Here is a 20,053-nt window from a genome sequence, read left to right as displayed (position 1 = left end):
GTGGATTATTAGAACGTGAGCAGCTTCTTCCTGATGGAATCAGCCGGTCATGACAGCTGGTCAGAGCCGGACCCTGACCCGCAGGGCCAGGCCACGCGGCCATCTAGGCCTGTGCTGGGGATGGGACCCAGGGCCTCACACACAGCGGCTCAGCTGCTGCTTATTTTTGTCGGTCGTGGGCCTTGAACTCTGGGCCTGGGCGCTGTCCCTCAGCTCCTCAGCTCAAGGCGAGCGCTCCACCACTTGAGCCACAGCCCCACGTCCTGTTTTCTGGTGGTTCATTGGGCGTCCCACGCGGTTCACGTGTTTGGGCTGTGGGGGGGCGCATACCCCCCAGGTCTCAGTCCAGTCTGATGCCCAACCACCATGGCAGGGGCTCCGAGGCCCTGCGCCCTCGCCTGTTCCCCGGATGGGCAGCCTCGGGTCCAGCGGCCCGGGCCACAGGGGTGTTGTGGGGCTCCCTCCAGGGTGGGCCGCTGGAATGAATCCCAGGCAGGCTGTGCCCTTGGGAGAAACAGATGCAGGAGTTGCCTCTAAAAACACCGGGTCACCTAGAGCCAGGTGTGGCCGTGCACATCTGTAATCCAGCGCCGGGAGGCTGCGCAGATGTGTGGCATGTCAGCCTGGGCTGGTTTTGGAGGCTGGGTCTCTTACACACATCGGTAATCCTTGTGACTCAGGAGGCTGAGATCTGGAGGACTGAGGTTGGAAGCCAGCGTGGACAGGACAGTTCTGAAGACTCTCCATCATCTCGTTAATTAACCAGCAAATAACAAAAAGCCAGGAACTGGTGGCTCACGCCTGAAATCTTAGCTGCTACTCAGGAAGGCTAAGATCTGAGGATCACAGTTCAAAGCCAGCCTAAGAAGGAGAATCCATGAGACTCCTATCTCCAGTAAACCACCAGAAAACCAGAAGTGGCGCTGTGGCTCAAGTGGTAGAGCGCTAGCCTTGAGCTGAAGAGCTGAGGGACAGCGCCCAGGCCCAGAGTTCAGGCCCCACGACCGACAAAAAAAAGGCAAGAAAAAGTCTGGCTGAACTTGGTGCTGTGTGGCCGACCCTGGCTCCAGAACACCTCCTCTGGGTGAGGTATCAAAGGCAAAGGAGACCAGGCGCTGAAGCCTGGGGGTGCCTGGAGGGTGCCGGGCAGCGGGAGCCCCCCACCCGGGGAAGGGGTCCCCTCAACAGACACACGGAGGCCAACCTTCTGGATGTTTATTTGCAAGGCACAGCGAAGCCCGCCGGCAGTACAGACTTCCACGTGGCAGCCACGGGGCGCTCGGCACCGGGACGGGCTCGGGGAGGCTGGGGGGCTTGTGGGGTTCACTTCGAAAGAAAACAGGACAGCGTGTCTGGGCGAGGCGGGCGAGTGCGGGACACGGAGAGACAAACCACCAAGGAAACCGAGACCTTCAGAACCCTCATTTTATTGGGGGGCAGGGCGCGGGGCTGGGCGCCCCGATCCCTTTTGTTTTGGGGGGGCGGGGGAGGGGCGCTGCGTCAGAAGCTGGCAGAGGGGGGGTGGGGTGCGGGGGGGGTGCAGGGGGTCGGGGGGGGGGCAGCTCCGCGGCTTCCATGCAGGGCCGGGGCCGGGGGCGCCCTGGGCCGGCGGCGGGAGTGTGGATGCGGGGTGCCCCCGCCGCCCCGCCCCGGGGTCCCCGCGCCCCGCTAGTCGGACTTGTCGCCGTCGTCGTCGGGGTGCGCGTCGCCGTCGTGGCCGTTCTTGTCCTCCTTGGACAGGTGCGCCTGCGAGCCCAGCGCCGACAGCGACAGCAGCCCCGAGCCCGCGCCCACGGCCGGCAGCGCGGGCGGCTGCAGCCCCACGGGCAGCGGCGTCAGCGGCAGCGCCAGCGCCTGCAGCTGCGAGAGCTGGTGCGCCTGCAGCTGCTGCTGCTCGGAGGCGGGGGGGGGGGGGGGGGGGGGGGGAGGGGGGGCAGAGAGGGGGGTCAGCCGCCGCCCGGGGCGCCAGAGCCCCCCCCCCGGCACCCCCCACCCCACCCCGCACCCCCTCACCCCGCACCCCCTCACCCCCCGCACCCCCTCACCCCCCCCACCCCCGCACCCCCACCCCACCCCTCACCCCCTCACCCCCCCCCGCACCCCCTCACCCCACCCCGCACCCCCCCCGCACCCCCACCCCACCCCTCACCCCCTCACCCCCCCCCCGCACCCCCTCACCCCACCCCGCACCCCCCCCCCCCCCCCCCCCCCCCCCGCCACCTACTCGGATGATGGAGTTCAGCTCCGGCGCCGTGACCTGCTTGGCCCTCTCGATGGCTCCCAGAACCTGCTGCTGGTGCTGGCGGGCGGGAAGGAGGGGAAGAAAAGAAAGGGGACCCTGTGGGGCGCCCCCACACCCCACACCCGCCCGGCGGGCAGGGCGCCCATCCGCGCTCACAAGATGGACTCTTTTGGCACAGTCCTCTCTCAACACCTGCCTTCCCGGGATCCACCCATCTCCCTTTATTGCCTGGGCTACCAGGAAGCTCATTCTCAAAAGAAAGCCCGAATGGGAAGGGGCGGGCTGGCCCAGGCGAGGCGGGCTCTGCTCACCTCCTGAGACAGGTAGGGAAGGACCTGGGCGCAGATCCCGTTCAGCCGCTTCACGATCTCCGCCTGGAACACAGAGGCATGGGAGTCGCGTGGGGAACCGAGAGGGGGGGTCAGGAGCATCATTATCTGGTCGGCCTGGCCTGGACAGGGCAAGGGCAGACCCAAGGCCACAGGGCAAAGGAGGGCTTTCTGGGGTCAGAAATGGCCACACTTCTAACATCCTCCCCCTCCCCCCACGACCAGGACACAAAGGCGGGGAGCCCGGTGAAGGCCTCCCCTCCCCCCACAGGGAGAACCCCCCTCCCCAGCACGGGGAAGCCTGGGGGGAGAGGCCCGGAGCCCAGCAGGGCCGCAGCGCTGCACCCCACAGGAGAGGCGCGGGCTGGGACCAACTGAGGGGGCTGACGGTTGGCTACAGGGGTCCTCCATGCCTGGGGAGGGGCCGGGACAGGGCTCACCTGCTTGTGCATCTCGATGTTCAAGCCATAGGACATCTCGTAGTACTGTGTTGGGGAGACAGAGAGGGGTGAGGGGGGGGGCGGGGGGAGGCGCCCTGGAGGTCTGATACAGGTAGAAATGGGGCTGCGGCTCCTCATCTGCTAGCCATGCCCTGCGCTGCTGCTGCGCCCACTCCACGGGCTCAAGACAGGAGTCAAGACCCAGCCCCAGCTCAGGTCCGGCCCCCTCCAGTCGTGCTCAGAAGCCTTTCGAGCTCCTCAGCACCCCTGGGAGAGACGTGTCACCTTCCTTCCCAGCTCTTTGTAGGTGGTTTCTTCAGGCTCCACCCAAGCAGGCTCCTACTCAAACTTCAAAACCTCGGCTGGGTGCCTAACAAAACCTTAAGACAGTATCCCCCCCCCCCCCATCCCGGAGTCCAAGATCCCTTCTGGGACTCCAGGCCCATTGCTACGGGCTGGGTGGGTCAAGGGCAGACTGCTGGCAGGGGTGAGGGGAGAGCGCGCCAGGTCTAGGGATGGAGGACTATTTGCAGGATTGCAAACAGGTGATCAGAACACAGCGTCCAGCTGGGTGGCCCACACCTGTCAGCCTAGCTACACAGGAGGCTGAGATCTGAGGATCACTGGTTTAAAGCCAGCCAGGGCGGGAAAGCCCATGAGACTCTCATCTCCGGTGAACCACCAGAAAACCGGAAGTGACACTGTGGCTCAGAGTGGTAGAGCGCTAGCCTTGAGAAAAAGAGCTGAGGGGCGGTGCCCAGGCCCAGAGTTCAAGCCCCATTGACTGACATCAACAAAAACACACAGAGGCCAGACCCTGGGGCTGGAGGAGGCCCAAGGGAGGCCCAGCGTGGCCTGGCAGGCAGGGCTAAGCTGCACTCAGGACCAGATGCAGCCCGCGGCTCCCTCCTCCCCCTCCCAGTTCCTGGCTGTGACATCCCCCCCCCCCCCCCCCCCGCAGCGGCTCGCCTCACCATGACATAGTGTCGCTGCATCTCCGACTTCTCACTGGCCAGCTTGTCACATTCTAGCTTCAGGCTGGGGAAGGCCGAGGGGAAGACACAGATCAGCCAGCAGGTTGGGGTTCCCCCGCTCCCCACAAGCCAAGGCAAGTCATTCCCCCCCCCCGCCCCCTGCCTTAGGGAGCCAAGATAGACACAAGATATATCTTAGTGTTTGTGGTATGGAGATTTGAGCTCAGGACCCCTTGCACTTGCTGGGTTAATCCTTGCTCATGAATGGTGCTCTACCACCTGAGCCATGCCTCCAACGTGACTTTTTGCCCCTCCCTTCCTTTTTGTGCCAGTTCTGGGGCTTGGACTCAAGGTCTCCTACGCTCATTTAGCCTTTTCACTTAAGGCTGGCATTTGACCCCTTGAGCCAACGGCTCCACTTCTGGCTTTGCACTGGTTCATTGGCGCTAAGTCAAGGACTATCCTGCTCGGGCTTGGCTTTGAACTGAGATCCTCAGATCCCAGCCTCCTGAGTAGCTGAGATTATAGGTGTGAGACCTGGCACAGAATGAGCCACATTAATGGGAGCAAACACCATGTAACTGGGTAGGTTTTCCTCACTGTACTATGGGGTATGAAACTGATGATGATGATGATGATAAAGAACCCAAGCCAGGTGCCGGTGGCTCACGCCTGTCATCCTAGCTTCTCAGGAGGATCATGGTTCAAAGCCAGCCCAGGCAGGAAAGTCTATGAGACTCTTATCTCAAATTAATCAGCAAAAAGCCAGAAGTGATACTGTGGCTTAAAGTGGCAGAGTTCAACCTTGATCAAAAGCTCAGGGACAGCGCCCAGGCCCTGAGTTCAAGCCCCACAACTGACAAAAGAAAAATTAAAAAAAAAAAAAAAACAGAAGAAGAAAAGCCCACATGCTTGCAGATCATTTGGAGAAAGCAAGAAAATTAGTTAAGAGAAGTTCTGGTAGGCTGGGAAGGTGGCTCGGTGGTAGAGCGCTTGCCTTGCATGCATGAGGCCCTGGGTTCAATTCCTCAGCACCACATAAGCAGAAAAAAAGCCGATAGTGGTGCTGTGGCTCAAGTGGTAGAGCGCTAGCCTTGAGCTGAAGAGCTGAGGGACAGCGCCCAGGCCCAGAGTTCAGGCCCCACGACCGGACCAAAAAAAAAAGAAAAAAAAGTTCTGGTAAGCAGTACAGGCGCTCTCCCAACCGCCAAGGACGTCAGCAGAGAGAGAGAAGGCTCACGTGCTCATTCCCTGGTGACGCAATAGACGTTCAGAGAGGGCAAGTAGGTGACTCAAGGTCACACAGCCCGGAAACAACCTCAGTGCTCAGACACAAATAGAAACAACAGCTTGGGTCTGTGAAGTTCACCTCTGGGCTGGACTCCCTAAGGAGTCCTGGGGCTCCACTGGGTTTCGGAAAGGGGAGACTTGATTTCTCTGGTGGAGGAGTTTAAAACTTGGGAGAGGCATCCCCCCCCCCCCCCCCCCCGGGACTCTTCCATAACTATCTTCCTTCACTAACTGCAGGAAACCCAATGACCCTGCCCTCTCCACGGTTCAAAGCTCCAGCCTGCTCTTTCCGGGCTGTGTGTCCCTCACCAGATCCTCTCCACCTCTCTGTGCGACTCCACACCTCAGAAGCCTGTCCATTCACTCTCCCACAGGGCAGGGAGCTAGAGTTGGGGTAATTTTTTCCATCTACTATCATTAAGTTTGGTTTTGAAGCCAGGCACCAGTGGCTCCCACCTGTCATCCCAGCTACTCAAAACTGAGATCTGAGGATCTCGGTTCAAAGCCAGCCCAAACAGGAGAGCCAGAAGTGATGCTGTGGCTCAAGTAGTAGGCACTTGCCTTGAGCATAAAAGCTCAGAGACAGTGCCCAGGAGCTGAGTTCAAGACTCAGGACTGACATATCTCCTCCAAAAACACAAAACAACAAAAAACCCTCACCGTGAGTGCTTGCTGGGTTTTAACTGTGGTGTGTGTGTGTGTGCACACGTGCGTGTGCGCATGCGTGTGTACCAAGTTTCACTACTAGGACTGGGAAGGGCAACAACAAAAAAGACAATTTCACTTCAATGTTGTGGAATTCGGGTCTTACTTTAACAGTACCCTGGCTGCCCTGGCCCTGTCAAGGCCTCCCTTGTGTTCCCCTGAATCTTTGGGACCCCCTTTTCTCACTCAGTGGGAAGCTCCCAAAGGGAGAGATGCCAAGGCTCAGAGATCAGAGAGGTGATTTGTTCCCGGAGGTCACACAGCAGCGTGTGGTCAGTGAAGCCAGAACAGGACAACCATGGGGCTTAGCAGGAAGTGGGCAAGGAGCCAGGGGCCTGCCAGGACAAAGCCTAGAAGCTTCCACAGCAGGGGGTGGAAATCAGGGTCCAGGGGCCTCATTTATCAGTCTCTTGAGTTTCTTCATCTTTAAAATAGTCCCCAAAAAAAAAAAAAAAAGAGCCAGGCAGGGCAGCAGGTGGCTCCCGCCTGTAATCCTAGTGACTCAGGAGGCTGAGATCTGAGGATCCTGGTTCAAAGTCAGCCCAGGCAGGAGAGACCCTGTGAGACTGATCTCCGACAAACCACCAAAGAGCCAAGAAGTGGCTACTGCTTTCTACCACGGTGGCTCAGTGGTAGAGCGCCAGCCTTGAACATACATAAAAAAAGGTTCAAGGCCAGCTAAGGCCCTGAGTTCAAGTCCCCTGAACAAAACGTGATAAAACAAGTAAATCCCCCAAAGGAAGTGTTAGGAGACTAAAGCACATTCTTAGTACTTGAAAAACACCCCCATAGGATGCGATGCCCTTTCTCCTTGGGGAAACCCCCTTCCCCCACACCCTGGACGTGCATTCCGAAATGGGGGGGGGAGACGACTCTGGGGGGGCGGCAGGCTCTGGTCCGGTCCTGCTGTGCATCCACAGGAACTCCCTAACCTCTCTGGGATCAGGGACCCAGGGTCTGTGGGATACAGGGAAGCAGGGTTTGTCACCTTTGGGGGCCCGGCCCTTGCTCTATTTGTGTAACATCTTGCCTTTTTTGCAAGGTGGCCTGCTGGTGACCCTCCGACCTACGGGCCCCTTTTCGGTATGAGCTGCCGCTCCTTTGCTGCGTGAGATGAGGGGGTCTCTCCAGGTTTTTGCCCAGGGCTGGCCTCCAGCCTCGGGGGTCCCTGCCTCCTGGCGGCTGGGATTACAGGTGTGAGCGCCGGCGCCCGGCCCTCCACTCTGTCTACCTTTTTGCCTCCTTCCAGAAGATGCACCTGGGGTCCGGATCTTTTGCAAGGCCTTGTGTGGAGGGGCGCCCCGGCCCTGCGCCCCGGCCCGGCTCACCTGTGGTACTGAGCCTGCAGCAGCTGGAACTCGTCCTTGATGCGGTCGCAGGAGTCGGAGGTGGTGAACTTGAGCTGCTGGGGGAGGTGCGAGGAGCCCTGTGGGGGGGAGGGGGGGTCAGCGGCCCCTCCCCTCCCCCCCGCCGGGCCCCCCCCCCCGCGCCCCACTTCCTGGGCCGCTGTTCACCGCCCGGGGCGCCCCCGCCCTCCCACCGCGCCCTGCCGGGGCCTCGGGGCTGGGGGGGCCTTCGACAGGCCCCACCCTCCGTGGGCCCCGGCGAGCCCCTTGGTGGCAAGCGCCTCGCTCAGCACCCCAAGCCTTCCGGGTGCGTGGGGGGGGAGTCCGACTCCCCTTCCTCCGGGTCGGGCTCGCGGGGGGCCCTCGGATCGCCCCCACACACACACTCCAGCCCCCCCAGTCCTGCTCCGCCCCAGCAAGGGCCTGGCGGGGTCCCCGGGGCGCCCAGGCCCGAGGCCGGGCGGGCGCGCGGCGAGGCCCGGGGGGGGGGGGGCGGGCCTGGAGCCGGAGGAGGAACCGGGCCGGGGGTTCGGGGGCGTCAAGCTGGGCGGCCGAGGGGGGTCTCGGGGCACGGCCGAGAACTGGAAACGCGGGGCCCGGAGTGGGGGTGTGCGGCCCGGGATCCGGGTGCGTGGCTGGCGGGGGCGCAGGGCCGGATTCGGGGCGCAGGCCGGGCCGGGGCGCAGGGCCGGATTCGGGGCGCAGGGCCGGGCCGGGGCGCAGGCCGGGCCGGGGCGCAGGGCCGGATTCGGGGCGCAGGGCCGGATTCGGGGCGCAGGGCCGGATTCGGGGCGCAGGGCCGGGCCGGGGCGCAGGGCCGGGCCGGGGCGCAGGGCCGGATTCGGGGCGCAGGGCCGGATTCGGGGCGCAGGCCGGGGCGCAGGGCCGGATTCGGGGCGCAGGGCCGGATTCGGGGCGCAGGCCGGGCCGGGGCGCAGGGCCGGATTCGGGGCGCAGGCCGGGCCGGGGCGCAGGGCCGGATTCGGGGCGCAGGCCGGGCCGGGGCGCAGGCCGGGGGTGGGGGGCAGGCCCGGGGCCCCGCTTACCGAATGCCTGCTTTGTGGAAACATCATGTCAGTCGCGGCGGGGGGCGCGGGCTGCGCCCCGACTGCGCGCCCCGACTCGGGCTGTTCGGGGCGCCGGGCGGCCGCGCCTTTGTCCCGGCGCCGATCGGCAGCTCCGGGGGCCGCTCGCTGCGCCCCCTCCCGCGCCCGGCCCCGGCGCGCCCCGCGCCCCGCCCGCCGCCCGCCCGCCCGCTCCTATTGTCTAATGGCGGCGACGCCGGCGGAGGCCGCGGCTCGGCTGCTGCGGACGCTCGGGCTCCACCTGCCGCCGCCGCCGCGCCGCCGCCGCCGCCGCTGCCGCTGCTGCGCGCGCGCGCGCCGCCGAGGGGGGCGGGGGAACGCGCGTGCGCGCCGCCGGGGAGAGACCGCGCGTGCGCGCCGCCGCCGGGGTGAGGGGGGAACGCGCGTGCGCGCCGCCGCCGCCTGGGTGAGACCGCGCGTGCGCGCCGCCGCCGGGGTGGGGGGGAACGCGCGTGCGCGCCGCCGAGGGGGAACGCGCGTGCGCGCCGGGCGCCGCCCCCCCCACGCCGCCCGCCTGTGCTGTGACCTTGGCGCGCCCCGCCCCCCGACGGGGGGGGAGGGGGAGTGACCCCGGCCCCGCCCCCCGCGGGGCGCCCCACCTGCACCCTCACATCCGTCCAGCCCCCACCAGGCCTGGTGTGGAGACGGGACGGAGCCAAGCCCCAGGCAGGCCCGGCCTTGGAGGAAAGCCAGGCGTCCCAGCTGCTCCGGAGGCCGAGATCGGAGGATCGCAGTTCGAAGCCAGCCCCGGGAAGGAAAGTCCTTGAGACTCTTTTTTTATCTCCAAGGAGTGGTAGAAGTGAGGAGCCTTAAGGGAAGAAGCCAAGGGACAGGCCCCAGGCCTCGAGTTCAAGCCCCAGGTCTGGCAGGAATAAAAGCTTCCTTCCTTTGTTTCCTTTTTGTCTCTATTGTTGCTGGAAAGGTGAGCTTTGGAGGGGCCGCAGTTACGGAAGTCAGGTGGAAAACACATTTATTTTTAGACAAGGTCACCCTCCTTCTTCCTTCTTTTTTTCTTTTTGACACAGTCTGGCTGTCCTGGAACTCAGGATCTTCCTGCCCAACGCTGTTAATGCAAGGCCTGTGTCACCTCGTAATACATTTGAAAATGCAACTTCATTTTCAGAAGCTCCTAGGGCACTGTGTGGCTCCTGCCTGTAATCCCAGCTCTCAGGAGTCTGAGGAAGAAAGATCTCCAGTTCTAAGCCACCTGGGGCTGCACATGGACACCTTGTCTCAAGGAGACCAAACCATGAAAGGAAAAAGCAAAGTGGGAGGGGTAAGTCCCAGCTACTTGTGAGTCAGAGAGGAGGAGGATTTTCTGAGCTCAGGAGTACAAGGCCAGCATAGTGGGACCCTGTATCCAAAGAGGAAAAAAAAATAAGCAATGCAAAAATAAGTAATCCTGGTGGCTGGTGACTCACACCTTTAATCCTTCCTAGTCAGGGGACTGAGATTTGAGGATCATGGTTCAAAGCCAGCCCAGGCAGGAAAGTCTTTGAGAATCTTTTTGTGAATGAACCAGCAAAAAACCTGAAATGGAGGTATGGTTCAAGTGGTAGAGCACCAGTATTGAGTGAAAAAACTCAGGGCCTAGGCCCTGAGTTCAAGTCCTTGTAGTCACGCGCACACACACACACACACACACACACACACACATACATCCTGAGGCCCCATTTCTCCCCATTACCTCATTCTTTTTTTTTTTTTTAATTTAATTTTATTTTATTTGAGAACATACTGTACAGAGGGGCTACAATTACATGGGCAGGATAATGCATACATTTCTTACCAAGCATTGCAGCCTCCTCCTTTGTTTACCCTTCACCTCCCTTCCCAGCCTCCCCCCTCCCCCCACCCAATTATACCCCCCTCCCCCCCCACACCGACATTGTAAAGCTGGTTTTGACATGACATTTTGTACTTCTCATTGTTGCAACAGGTCCACCTGAATCCTTAAACGACTTGTTTGTCCCCATCTCCTCCACATGTTATACTGACATCAAATATAGTGAAAGCGGGGGTTACACTGTGGGGGAGGGCATTACCTCATTCTTGAACCCATACTTTTTTTTTTTTTAGCCAATCCTGGGGCTTGAACTCAGGGCCTGGGCACTGTCCCTGAGCTTCTTTTGCTCAAGGCTGGCACTCTACCACTTGAGCCATAGCACCACTTCTGGCTTTTTCTGTATATGAGGTACTGAGGAATCGAACCCAGGGCTTCCTGCGTGCTAGTAAGCACTCTACCACTGAGCACATTCCCAGCTTTCCTTTTTTTTTTTTTTTTTTTTTTTTTGAGTGTCACTAGATAGCCCAATCTGCCTTCTAACTCTCCATCTTCCATTCCCAGCCTCCCCAGTGCTGGGATTACAGGTGTATACCACCACCCCTGTCCTATGTACCTGGACTAAATATGTAGGAAATTGGGGCTGGCTTCAAGCACGGCTGTATCCAGGACCAGAATGGTTACCATCAGGACCAGATCTGTGCTCAGCTTTGCTGTGTTGGCTTCATTCTTGGCCATCCTCCCCCCCCCCCCCCCCCCAGGCAACCATCATGGCTCTTTGATTACCCACCTCAGCCCTCCAAGTCCTTCTGCTTCATTTCAACATGGCTGATGGCTCATTCCCATTGGCCAAGCTTGAGTCATGTGATTTCACTCCCTAGGCTGGCTTTGAACTGGGATCCTTAAATCACAGCCTCCAGAGTAGCTAGGATCACAGGAATGGGCTACCAATGCAAGGCTTTTGTTGTTGGCGGTGGTTCTGGGGCTAGAACTCAGGGCCTAGATGCTATCCCTGCGCTCTTTTTGCTCAGGGCTAGCTTTCTGCCACTTTGAGCCACAGCTCCACTTCTGGTTTTCTGGTGGTTCATTGGATATAAGAGTTTCACAGCTGCCTGGGCTGGCTCTGAACCACAATCCTCATATCTCAGCCTCCAGAGCAGCACTTTATTTTTGAGACAGGATCTTACAATGTGGGCCCTGGAACTCTGAGACCTCCTGCCTATAATCTTGGCTGTTCAGGAGGCTGAGATCGGGAGGGTCGAGGTTCGAAGCCAACCCAGGCAGCAAAGTCTATAAGACTCTTTTTGGTGTTGTTGTTGGTCATGGGCTTGAACTCTGTGGCTTATTGAACTAGTGATTTATTGGAGATAAGAGTCTCCCTGACTTTCCTGCCCAGGCTGGCTTTGAACCGCGATCCTCATATCTCAGCCTTCTGGGTAGCTGGGATGACAGGCGAGAGCCACCAGTGCCTGGCTTGGGTTTTTGTTTTTTGTTTTATGTCCCTCAGCTCTTCAGCTCCTGGCTAGTGCTCAACAGCTGAGTCACAGAGCCACTTCCGGTGTTTTTGTTTGTTTTGTCAGTCATGAGGCTTTGAACCCTGGGCCTGGGCGCTGTCCCTCAGCTCTTCAGCTCAAGATGAGCTCTCTACCACTGGAACCACAGCGCCACTTCTGGTTTGCTGAGTGGCTTATCAGAGATAAGAGTCTCACAGACTTTCCTGCCTGGGCTGGCTTTGAACCAGTATCCTCAAATCTCAGCCTCCTGAGTAGCTGGGATTACAGGCGTGAGCCACTAATGCCCGGCAAGGGATGGTTTAGATAAGCCAGGAACAGGAAACTTGCTGCCATTGGCAGGGAGGGCCATAGGTTTTGCTCACGCCTTTGTGAGTTCACACAGTAAGTCCTTTTCTGAGAAAAGGTCAGGGTTCAGGTTTTTACCCAGCAGATGCATCTCAGGACACAACATTGCCATCATCTGAGACCTTGAAGGGGTAATAAAAAGATGAGGGGGGCTGGGAAGGTGGCTCAGTGGTGGAGTGCTTGCCTTGAATGCATGAGGCCCTGGGTTCGATTCCTCAGCACCACATAAGCAGAAGAAAAAAAAAAAGCCAGAAGTGGTGCTATAGCTCAAGTGGTAGAGCACTAGCCTTGAGCTGAAGAGCTGAGGGACAGCGCCCAGGCCCAGAGTTCAAGCTCCCCTCCCCCCCAAAAAAGATGAGGGGTGTCATGCTAGGTGGATATCTGGCTAGAAAGATGGATCATCAGGAAATGTCTTCAAGGAAGTAAAGAATGCAAGGTAGAGCCAGGTGCTTGTGGCTCACGCCTGGCATCCTAGCTACTCAGGAGGCTGAGATCTGAGGATGGTGGTTAGAAGCCAGCCCAAGCAGGAAAGTCCCTGAGACTCTTTATCTCCATTAAGCTACTCAAGAAAAAAAAAAAAAAACGGAAGTGGCGCTGCGGCTCAAATAGTGGAGCACCTACCTTGAGCACATACAGTCAGAGACAGCGTCTAGGCCCAGAGTTCAAGCTCCAGGACTGGCAAAACAAAACAAAACAAATAACCCAGAAGTGGCACTATGGCTCCAAGTGGTAGAATGCTAGCCTTGGGCAAAGGACAGTGCCCAGGTCCTGAGTTCAAGCCCCATGACCAGCAAAAATTCAAAGCAAAACAAAAATACAAGGCGGGAAAATTCAATGAAGGACGATGATGGCTAAAGGTGGTTGAAACATTAGAGGCCAGCCGAGCGCCGGTGGCCCACACCTGTCATCCTAGCTCCTCAGGAGGCTGAGATCTGAGGATCACGGTTCCAAGCCAGCCCAGGCAGGAAGGTCTATGAGACTCTTATGAACCACCAGAAAACCAGAAGTGGCGCTGTGGCTCCAGTGGTAGAGCACTCGCCTTGAGCTGAAGAGTACTGGGACAGCGCCCAGGCCCAGAGTTCAAGCCCCATGACTGATAAAAACAAAACTACAAAAAAAAAAAAAAAAATAGAGGCCAGAAGGCCCCACCCGTCCCTCTCCCCACTGGCTCCAGGTGTTTGTGTCTCCTGTGTTCCCATCAGTTCTGGAATTGTGGGATCCCTGCCGTACCCCAATTGTTTTACAGGGAAGCAGTACTGTTCCTTCAGGTACAGGATGAATTGTCCCCACCCTCCCATTTTTTTTTCCTGACATATCCAGAGGTGTTTTTTTTCCCCCAGCACACCGAGTCCCCCTAGCTTCTGTAATAGCACTGCTGCAGGATGATGACCGAGTCAGCTGCACCAGGGTTGCCAGAGAGATCATTTTTGGTTTTTGTTAGTTGTGGGGCTTGAACTCAGGGCCTAGGCACCGTCTGTGAACCTCTTTGTGCTCAAGGCAAGCGCTCTGCTACTGGAGCCACAGCGCCACTTCCAGTTTTCTGGTGTTTTATTGCAGATAAGAGTCTCACGGACTTTCCTGCCAAGGTTGACCTCAAGCAATGATCCTCAGATCTCAGCCTCCTGAGCTCCTGAGTAGCTAGGATGATAGGCGTGAGCCACCGGAGCCTACAGAAAACCTTGCAGATCCACCAAAAGGCTGTGAGAAGGGACTATGTAAATCAAGTTACAGGGGGTCTGAGGGGGCCGGGCAGAGGTGGAGGAGAGGACTCCCCCCAGGAAGTGGAGAAGGTTCCATATCTCCATCACCTTCAGCAGGCTGGTGGTCAATGATCCGATGGAATCCCTTGGCCACAGGTGGAAATCAAGGGGCTAAGGCGTTGCCTACCTCTGTCTAGAAGAAAATGGCCGGTGGTGATGGATGGTTGATTGGCAAAAGGCAAATGACCTCTGATCTGGGGGTGGAAATGAAGGACAAGAAGAGGCAAGATCAGAGAAAGAGAAAAAGAAATCAAAGGAGTCTGGAATCTGAGTTAACTGCTTAGGTCAATATAGATCTTAGACGAGGCCTAGTCGCCACCCCCAAAAAACACACAGACACACACACACACAGACACACACACACATACACACACACACACACACCCCGAGCAATAAAGTAGCTACCAACTGGCTCTAAGAATGCCATCTTGGAGAGAGACAAAGAGAGGGAGAGAGAGACAGGTACCAGTGGCTCACACCTGTCATCCTAGCTACTCAGTGGCTGAGATCTGAGGATCGTAATTCAAAGCCAACTTGTGCAGAAAAGTGCATGAGACTTTTTTTTTTTTTTTTGGGTCCAGTCGTGGGGCCTGAACTCTAGGCCTGGGCGCTGTCCCTCAGCTCTTCAGCTCAAGGCTAGTGCTCTACCACTTGAACCACAGCGCCACTTCCAGCTTTTTTCTTTTTGCTTATGTGGTGCTGAGGAATCGAATCCAGGGCCTCATGCATGCTAGGCAAGCACCCTACCACTGAGCCACCTTCCCAGCCCATCCATGAGACTCTTATCTCCAATGAACCACCAGAAACCCAGATGTGCCACTGTGGCTCAAGTGGTAAAGTCCCAGGCCCTGAATTCAAGCCCCAGACATTCAAAAATAACAGAAGAAGAGGAGGAGGAGGAGGAAGAGGAGAAGAGAATTCAATGCTGAGATTACAGTCATGTGTCACTACACTCAGCCTCATTCACTTTCCAGGCATCTATTTTGCACCAGCATAGTTAAGGCTGAGAGTTGGGTTGAGACATAGCTCAGTGGCAAAGCACTTTCCTAGCAAGTGCAAAAGTCCTGGGTTTGATCCCCCAGTACCAAAAAAGAAAAGACAAAATAAAATCCAGTTAAAAAAATTAAAACCAGGGCTGGGAAGGTGGCTCAGTAGTAGAGCGCTTGCCTTGCATGCATGAGGCCCTGGGTTCGATTCCTCAGCACCACATAAGCAAAAAGAAAAAAGCCGGAAGTGGCGCTGTGGCTCAAGTGGTAGAGCGCTAGCCTTGAGCTGAAGAGCTGAGGGATGGCGCCCAGACCCAGAGTTCAGGCCCACGACTGGAAAAAAAAAAAATTAAAACCATCTGTGTGCCAGTGGCTCACGCCTGTAATCCTAGCTACTCAGGAGGCTGAGATTTGAGGATCGTGGTTCAAAGCCAGCCCAGGCCAGGGAAGTCCGTGAGACTCTTATCTCCAATAAACCACCAGAAAACTGGAAGTGGCGCTGTGGCTCAAGTGGTAGAGCTCTAGCCTAGAGCTGAAGAGCTGAGGGACAGCGCCCAGGCCCAGAGTTCAAGCCCCACGACTGATAAAAACAAGCAAACAAAAAAAAACCCCAAGCCAGGCACTGGTGGCTCTTGCCTGTCATCCTAGGTACTCAGGATGCTGAGGATCAGAGTTCAAAGCCAGCCCAGGCAGGAAAGTCCATGAGACTTTTTTCTCCAATGAACCACCAGAAAACTGGAAGTGGCGCTGTGGTTCAAGTGGTGGAGCGCTAGACTTGAGCTAAAGAGCTGAGGGACAGCCGGGAGTCGGTGGCTCACGCCTATAATCCTAGCTACTCAGGAGGCTGAGATTTGAGGATCTCAGTTCAAAGCCAGCCCAGGCAGGAAAGTCTGTGAGACTCTTATCTCCAATAAACCACTAAAAAATTGGAAGTGGTGCTGTGGCTCAAGCAGTAGAGCGCTCACCTTGAGCTGAAGAGCACAGGGACAGCGCCCAGGCCCAGAGTTCAAGCCCCACGACGGACAAACAACAACAACAAACAAACAAAAAGCTCAGCTCAAAGGGTCAGTGGTAGAGTGCTTACACATATGAAGTCCTGGGTTCGGTTCCTCAGTACCACATACACAGAAAAGGCCAGAGGGGGTGCTGTGGCTCAAGTGGTAGAGCGCTAGCCTTGAGCAAAAGCAGCTCAGGGACAGCGCCCAGGCCCTGAGTTCAAGCCCAGGTCTGGCAAAAAAAAAAAAAAAAAAAAAAAGGCTGAGAGTGAGCCCTTGGCCTGTATTCATAGCCACCCTGCCTTAGCAGTGTTGTTCTAGAGCTTTCTTTCTTCCCTGAGCCTCAGCTGTACCCCCTGGGAGTCTGGCGTGCTCAGGCAGAGGTCCCTGGGGGGTATTTAAGTGCTTTTAAAGTAGGGGCCTAGCATTCCTGGAGCTGGGTGGTAATTAGGAGGCTGCCTCCCTCTGGCCGTGTGTCTGGGGAGATGGGGGAACTATTTGGGGACCTTAGGGAGCCAGGAGGCATGGCTGCCACCTGCCTGTCCTCTAGAGACCCTGATGGACCCGGTGCAGACTCCCCACGCCAGCCCCAGCTCTGCCTTTGGTTGGCTGTGTGTCTCTCAACTAGTGGCTGCCCTTCTCTGGGACTGTCTAATGGCCACATGCAAATGTGCCTCAGCTCCCCCAAGCCCAGACCTCAACCTTGACTCCCTGGTCCAAGCAATACCCTAGTGGCACCGCCACCCCCAGTAAAATCACCAGTGTCTCCTGAAACTCCTTTCGGGTTTGTGTTTTGTTGTTTTGCCCATCCTGGTGTTTGGACTGAAGGGTTGCAAGATGTCCCTGAGCCTGTCTATGCCAGTGCTCTACCACTTGAGCCATAGAAAAAGCCACTTCCAGCTATTTCTGAGTGGTTGATTGGAGAAAAGAGTCTTATGGACTTTCCTGCCTGGGCTGGCTTTGAACTATGATCCTCACATCTCAGCTTCCTGAATAGCTAGAATGACAGGCCTGAGCCACTGGCGTTTGGCTTGTTTCTTTGTGTGTGTGTGTGTGTGTGTGTGTGTGTGTGTGTGTGTGTGTGTGTGTGTGTGTGTGTGTGTGTGTGTGTGTCCCCATTGTGGGACTTGACCTCTGGGCCTGGGCACTGTCCCTGAGCTCTTCAGCTCAAGAAGAATCCTCTACCACTTGAGCCACAGCACCACTTCTGGTTTTCTGGTAGTTCACTGGAGATAAGAGTTTTACAGTCTTTCTTGCCCAGGCTAGCTTTGAACTGTGCTCCTCAGATCTCAGCCTCCAAAGTAGCTAGGATTACAGGCGTGAGCCACCAGCACCTGGCTGTCTGTTCTTTTTATAAGGCAAGGTCTCAGTTGGCTGCCTTTAGCTCAACTGTCATGCTAGCTACTCAGGAGGCTGAAATCTGAGGGTTGTAGTTTGAAGTCAGCCTGGGCAGGAAAGTCTGTGAGACTCTTGTCTCCAATTAGCTACCAAAAAACCTACAGTGGCTCAAGTGGTAGAGTGCCATCCTTGAGTGAAAAAACTGAGAGAGAGCACCCAGGCTCTGAGTTTAAGCCCTAGGACTGGTACCCCCCAAAAAAAGAGAGAAAGGGAAGGAAGGAAGAAAAAGAAAGAAAGAAAAAAAAAAGAAAGAAAGGAAGGAAAAAAGGAAGGAAGGAAGGAAGGAAAGAAACTCATTTCTGGCTTTTTTTTTTTTTTGCCAGTCTTGGGGATTGAGCTCAGAGCCTGGGCGCTGTCTCTGAGCTTCTTTTGCTCAAGGCTAGCCCTGTACCACTTGAGCCACAGCGCCCCCTCTGGCTTTTTCTGTGTATGTGGTACTGAGGAATGGAACCCAGGGCTTCATGCATGCTAGGCAAGCACTCTACCACTGAGCCACCTTCCCAGCCTAGAAAAGGTCTTTTATGCAGCTTAGGCTGGCTTGGAATTGGAAACCTTTCTGCTTCAGCTTCCCTGTGCTGGAAATACTGCACTGCCACCACACTCAGTTTGGAATTTCTGTTGTTGTTTTTACTTTTTCCGGCAGTACTGAAGCAGGAACTCTGGGCCTACCATGGAGCCCTGATTCTACTCTGTCCCTTACCATGGAAGGCCCCCTCCCCTCCCCTCCAAGCTCTGGGAGTTTTATTCTTTATGAATTTCCTGATAGCAGGTATGTTGTTATAGCAACAACAGCAACAACAAAAACTGGACTGACACAGAGGCCAGTGATTCTGTATCTTGCACGAATAGTAGGGCTGCATTGTGTGTCCCCTGCATTCATCAGTTGAAAACCTCATCTCCCAAATGGATGGCATTTGCAGCTGAGGATGCTGGGAGGTATATTAACATCCATCACTAACGCGCAAGTGCCTGAAATAAGTCATTTTTCTTTCCTTCCTCCTGTATCTCTGTTTATCTCTTTATTTCTCGGTTCTAGGGATTCACCTAGGGCCTCAGACAGGCTAGGCAAGGACCACTGAGTCACACCCTGAGCCTCCCTCCCATTGATTTATAAAGAGAAAAAGATTGAGCAGGTGCTTGGTACACACCTGTAATCCCAGTAAATCAGGAGGTGGAAGCAGGAAGATGGCCAGTTTCAGGTCTGCCTGGACCACTACATAATGATGATACAGTCTCTCAAATAAAGGGAAAAAAAAAGATTTAATGTTAATTTGGTTCCAGGTTTGGAGCTTGGTTCCAGCTGTGGCTTTGGGCTGGTGAACAGGAAAAACTTGGAAGGGGGGGAAGACCGGAAGGGGTGGGACCAATAAAAACCATCTCAAGGGCCTGCCCCCATGACCTAACTTCCTCTGGCTAGGCCACGCCTCTTTTAAGAGGCTCCATCGCTTCTCAACAGCGCCACCTAGGGACCGACCTCTTAATGAGCAGATTTTTGGGGACAATTCTCCAAAAGGTCAAGTGGAACACAGCCATTAGGATGTGTGTATGGTGAGGTTGGGAGGGTAATTGTGTGGTCAGGGTGCCGTTAGAATTCATATGAGCAGGAAAGTGACATCACCTGGTGGTCCAGTCTGCAGAACTATGACATGATAAATTACAGGGATTTTTGTTTAATTTTTCATTTAATTAAAAGTTTTTGTTGAGTTTTTGTTTTTATTGTGCCGATCTTGGGGCTTAAACTCAGGGTCTGGGCACTGCCCTGAGCTTCTTTGGCTCAAGGCTAGCACTCTACCACTTGAGCCACAGCGCCACTTCTGGCTTTTTCTGTGTATTGGGTGCTGAGAAATTGAGCCTGGGGCTTCATGCATGCTAGGCATGCATTCTACCACTGAGCCACCTTCCCAGCCCAATTTAGTTGTTTTTTTTTTATATTTATGTTTTTTGCTTTTGGGGTTTTTTAATTCCTTTTTTTTTTTTTGCAGTTCTGGGGTTTGAACGCAGATGCTGTATTACATGCACCTCTTTAGTCCTTTGATGCTTCAGTTATTTTGCAGATATAATCAGGTCAATCCCAATGCACTCTGCTCCCTGGGAGCTGGGCTTCACTAGGCAAATTTCAGTGATGTAAGCCATTTTGGGATATGGTCTTTTGCAATGGTAGCCTGAAATAAAACCAATTAGTTTCTTCTTGTTGTTGTTGGTGGTGGTCTTGGGACTTGAACTCAGGGCCTGAGCGCTGTCCCTGAGCTCTTTGTTCATCAAGGCTAGTGCTGTACCATTTGGTGGAAAAGATAGGAAAAGATAGAAGCTCCACTTCCATGTTTTTGGTGATTAACTGGAGATAATAGTCTATTCTGCCAGAGCTGGCTTTGAATCACAGTCCTCAGATCTCAGCCTCCTGAGGAGCTAGGATGACAGATGTGACTCACCAGTGCCTGGCCTGAAAATTCTTTTAATTTCTGCAGTACTGGGGTTTAAACTCAGGATCTTAGCCAGGTGCCGGTGGCTCACACCTGTCATCCTAGCTACTCAGGAGGCTGAGATCTGAGGATCACAGTTCAAAGTCAGCTCAGGCAGGAAAGTCTGTGAGACTCTTATCTCCAATAAAACCACCAGATAACTGGAGGTGGCGCTGTGGCTCAAGTGGTAGAGCGCTCACTTAGAACTGAAGAGCTATGGGTCAGTGCCCAGGCCCAGAGTTCAAGCCTCACAAAGGCCAAAAAACAGCAAAACAACAACAACAAAAACACTTCAGGGCCTTGTGTCTGCTAGGCAGGCGTGCTATGCTAATGCTTGAGACAAGGCCCCAACAGCTTTGTGCATTGGTTATCATCAAGGTGTGTGTGTGTGTGTGTCACTTT

The 20,053-nt window shown here is 56.1% G+C and overlaps 1 protein-coding gene across 1 annotated transcript; it reads right to left on the bottom strand.

Annotated features, from left to right (window-relative positions):
* Positions 1 to 1,411: 1,411 nt before the first annotated feature.
* LOC138807570 (TLE family member 5) lies at positions 1,412 to 8,605 on the bottom strand. Its single transcript, XM_069993340.1, has 7 exons — positions 8,373 to 8,605; positions 7,309 to 7,406; positions 3,986 to 4,049; positions 3,012 to 3,056; positions 2,554 to 2,616; positions 2,225 to 2,299; positions 1,412 to 1,890 (listed from the first exon to the last, which is right to left on the bottom strand). The coding sequence occupies exons 1-7, from the start codon at positions 8,397 to 8,399 to the stop codon at positions 1,669 to 1,671; spliced, it is 594 nt and encodes a 197-aa protein (XP_069849441.1). The 5' UTR covers positions 8,400 to 8,605; the 3' UTR covers positions 1,412 to 1,668.
* Between the last annotated feature and the right edge of the window lie 11,448 nt (positions 8,606 to 20,053).

Source organism: Dipodomys merriami, unplaced genomic scaffold (assembly GCF_024711535.1).
Source record: "Dipodomys merriami isolate MVZ:Mamm:240054 unplaced genomic scaffold, mDipMer1.0.p SCAF_421, whole genome shotgun sequence".
Taxonomy (NCBI): domain Eukaryota; kingdom Metazoa; phylum Chordata; class Mammalia; order Rodentia; family Heteromyidae; genus Dipodomys; species Dipodomys merriami.
This window is presented reverse-complemented; position numbering and strand designations above follow the sequence as displayed.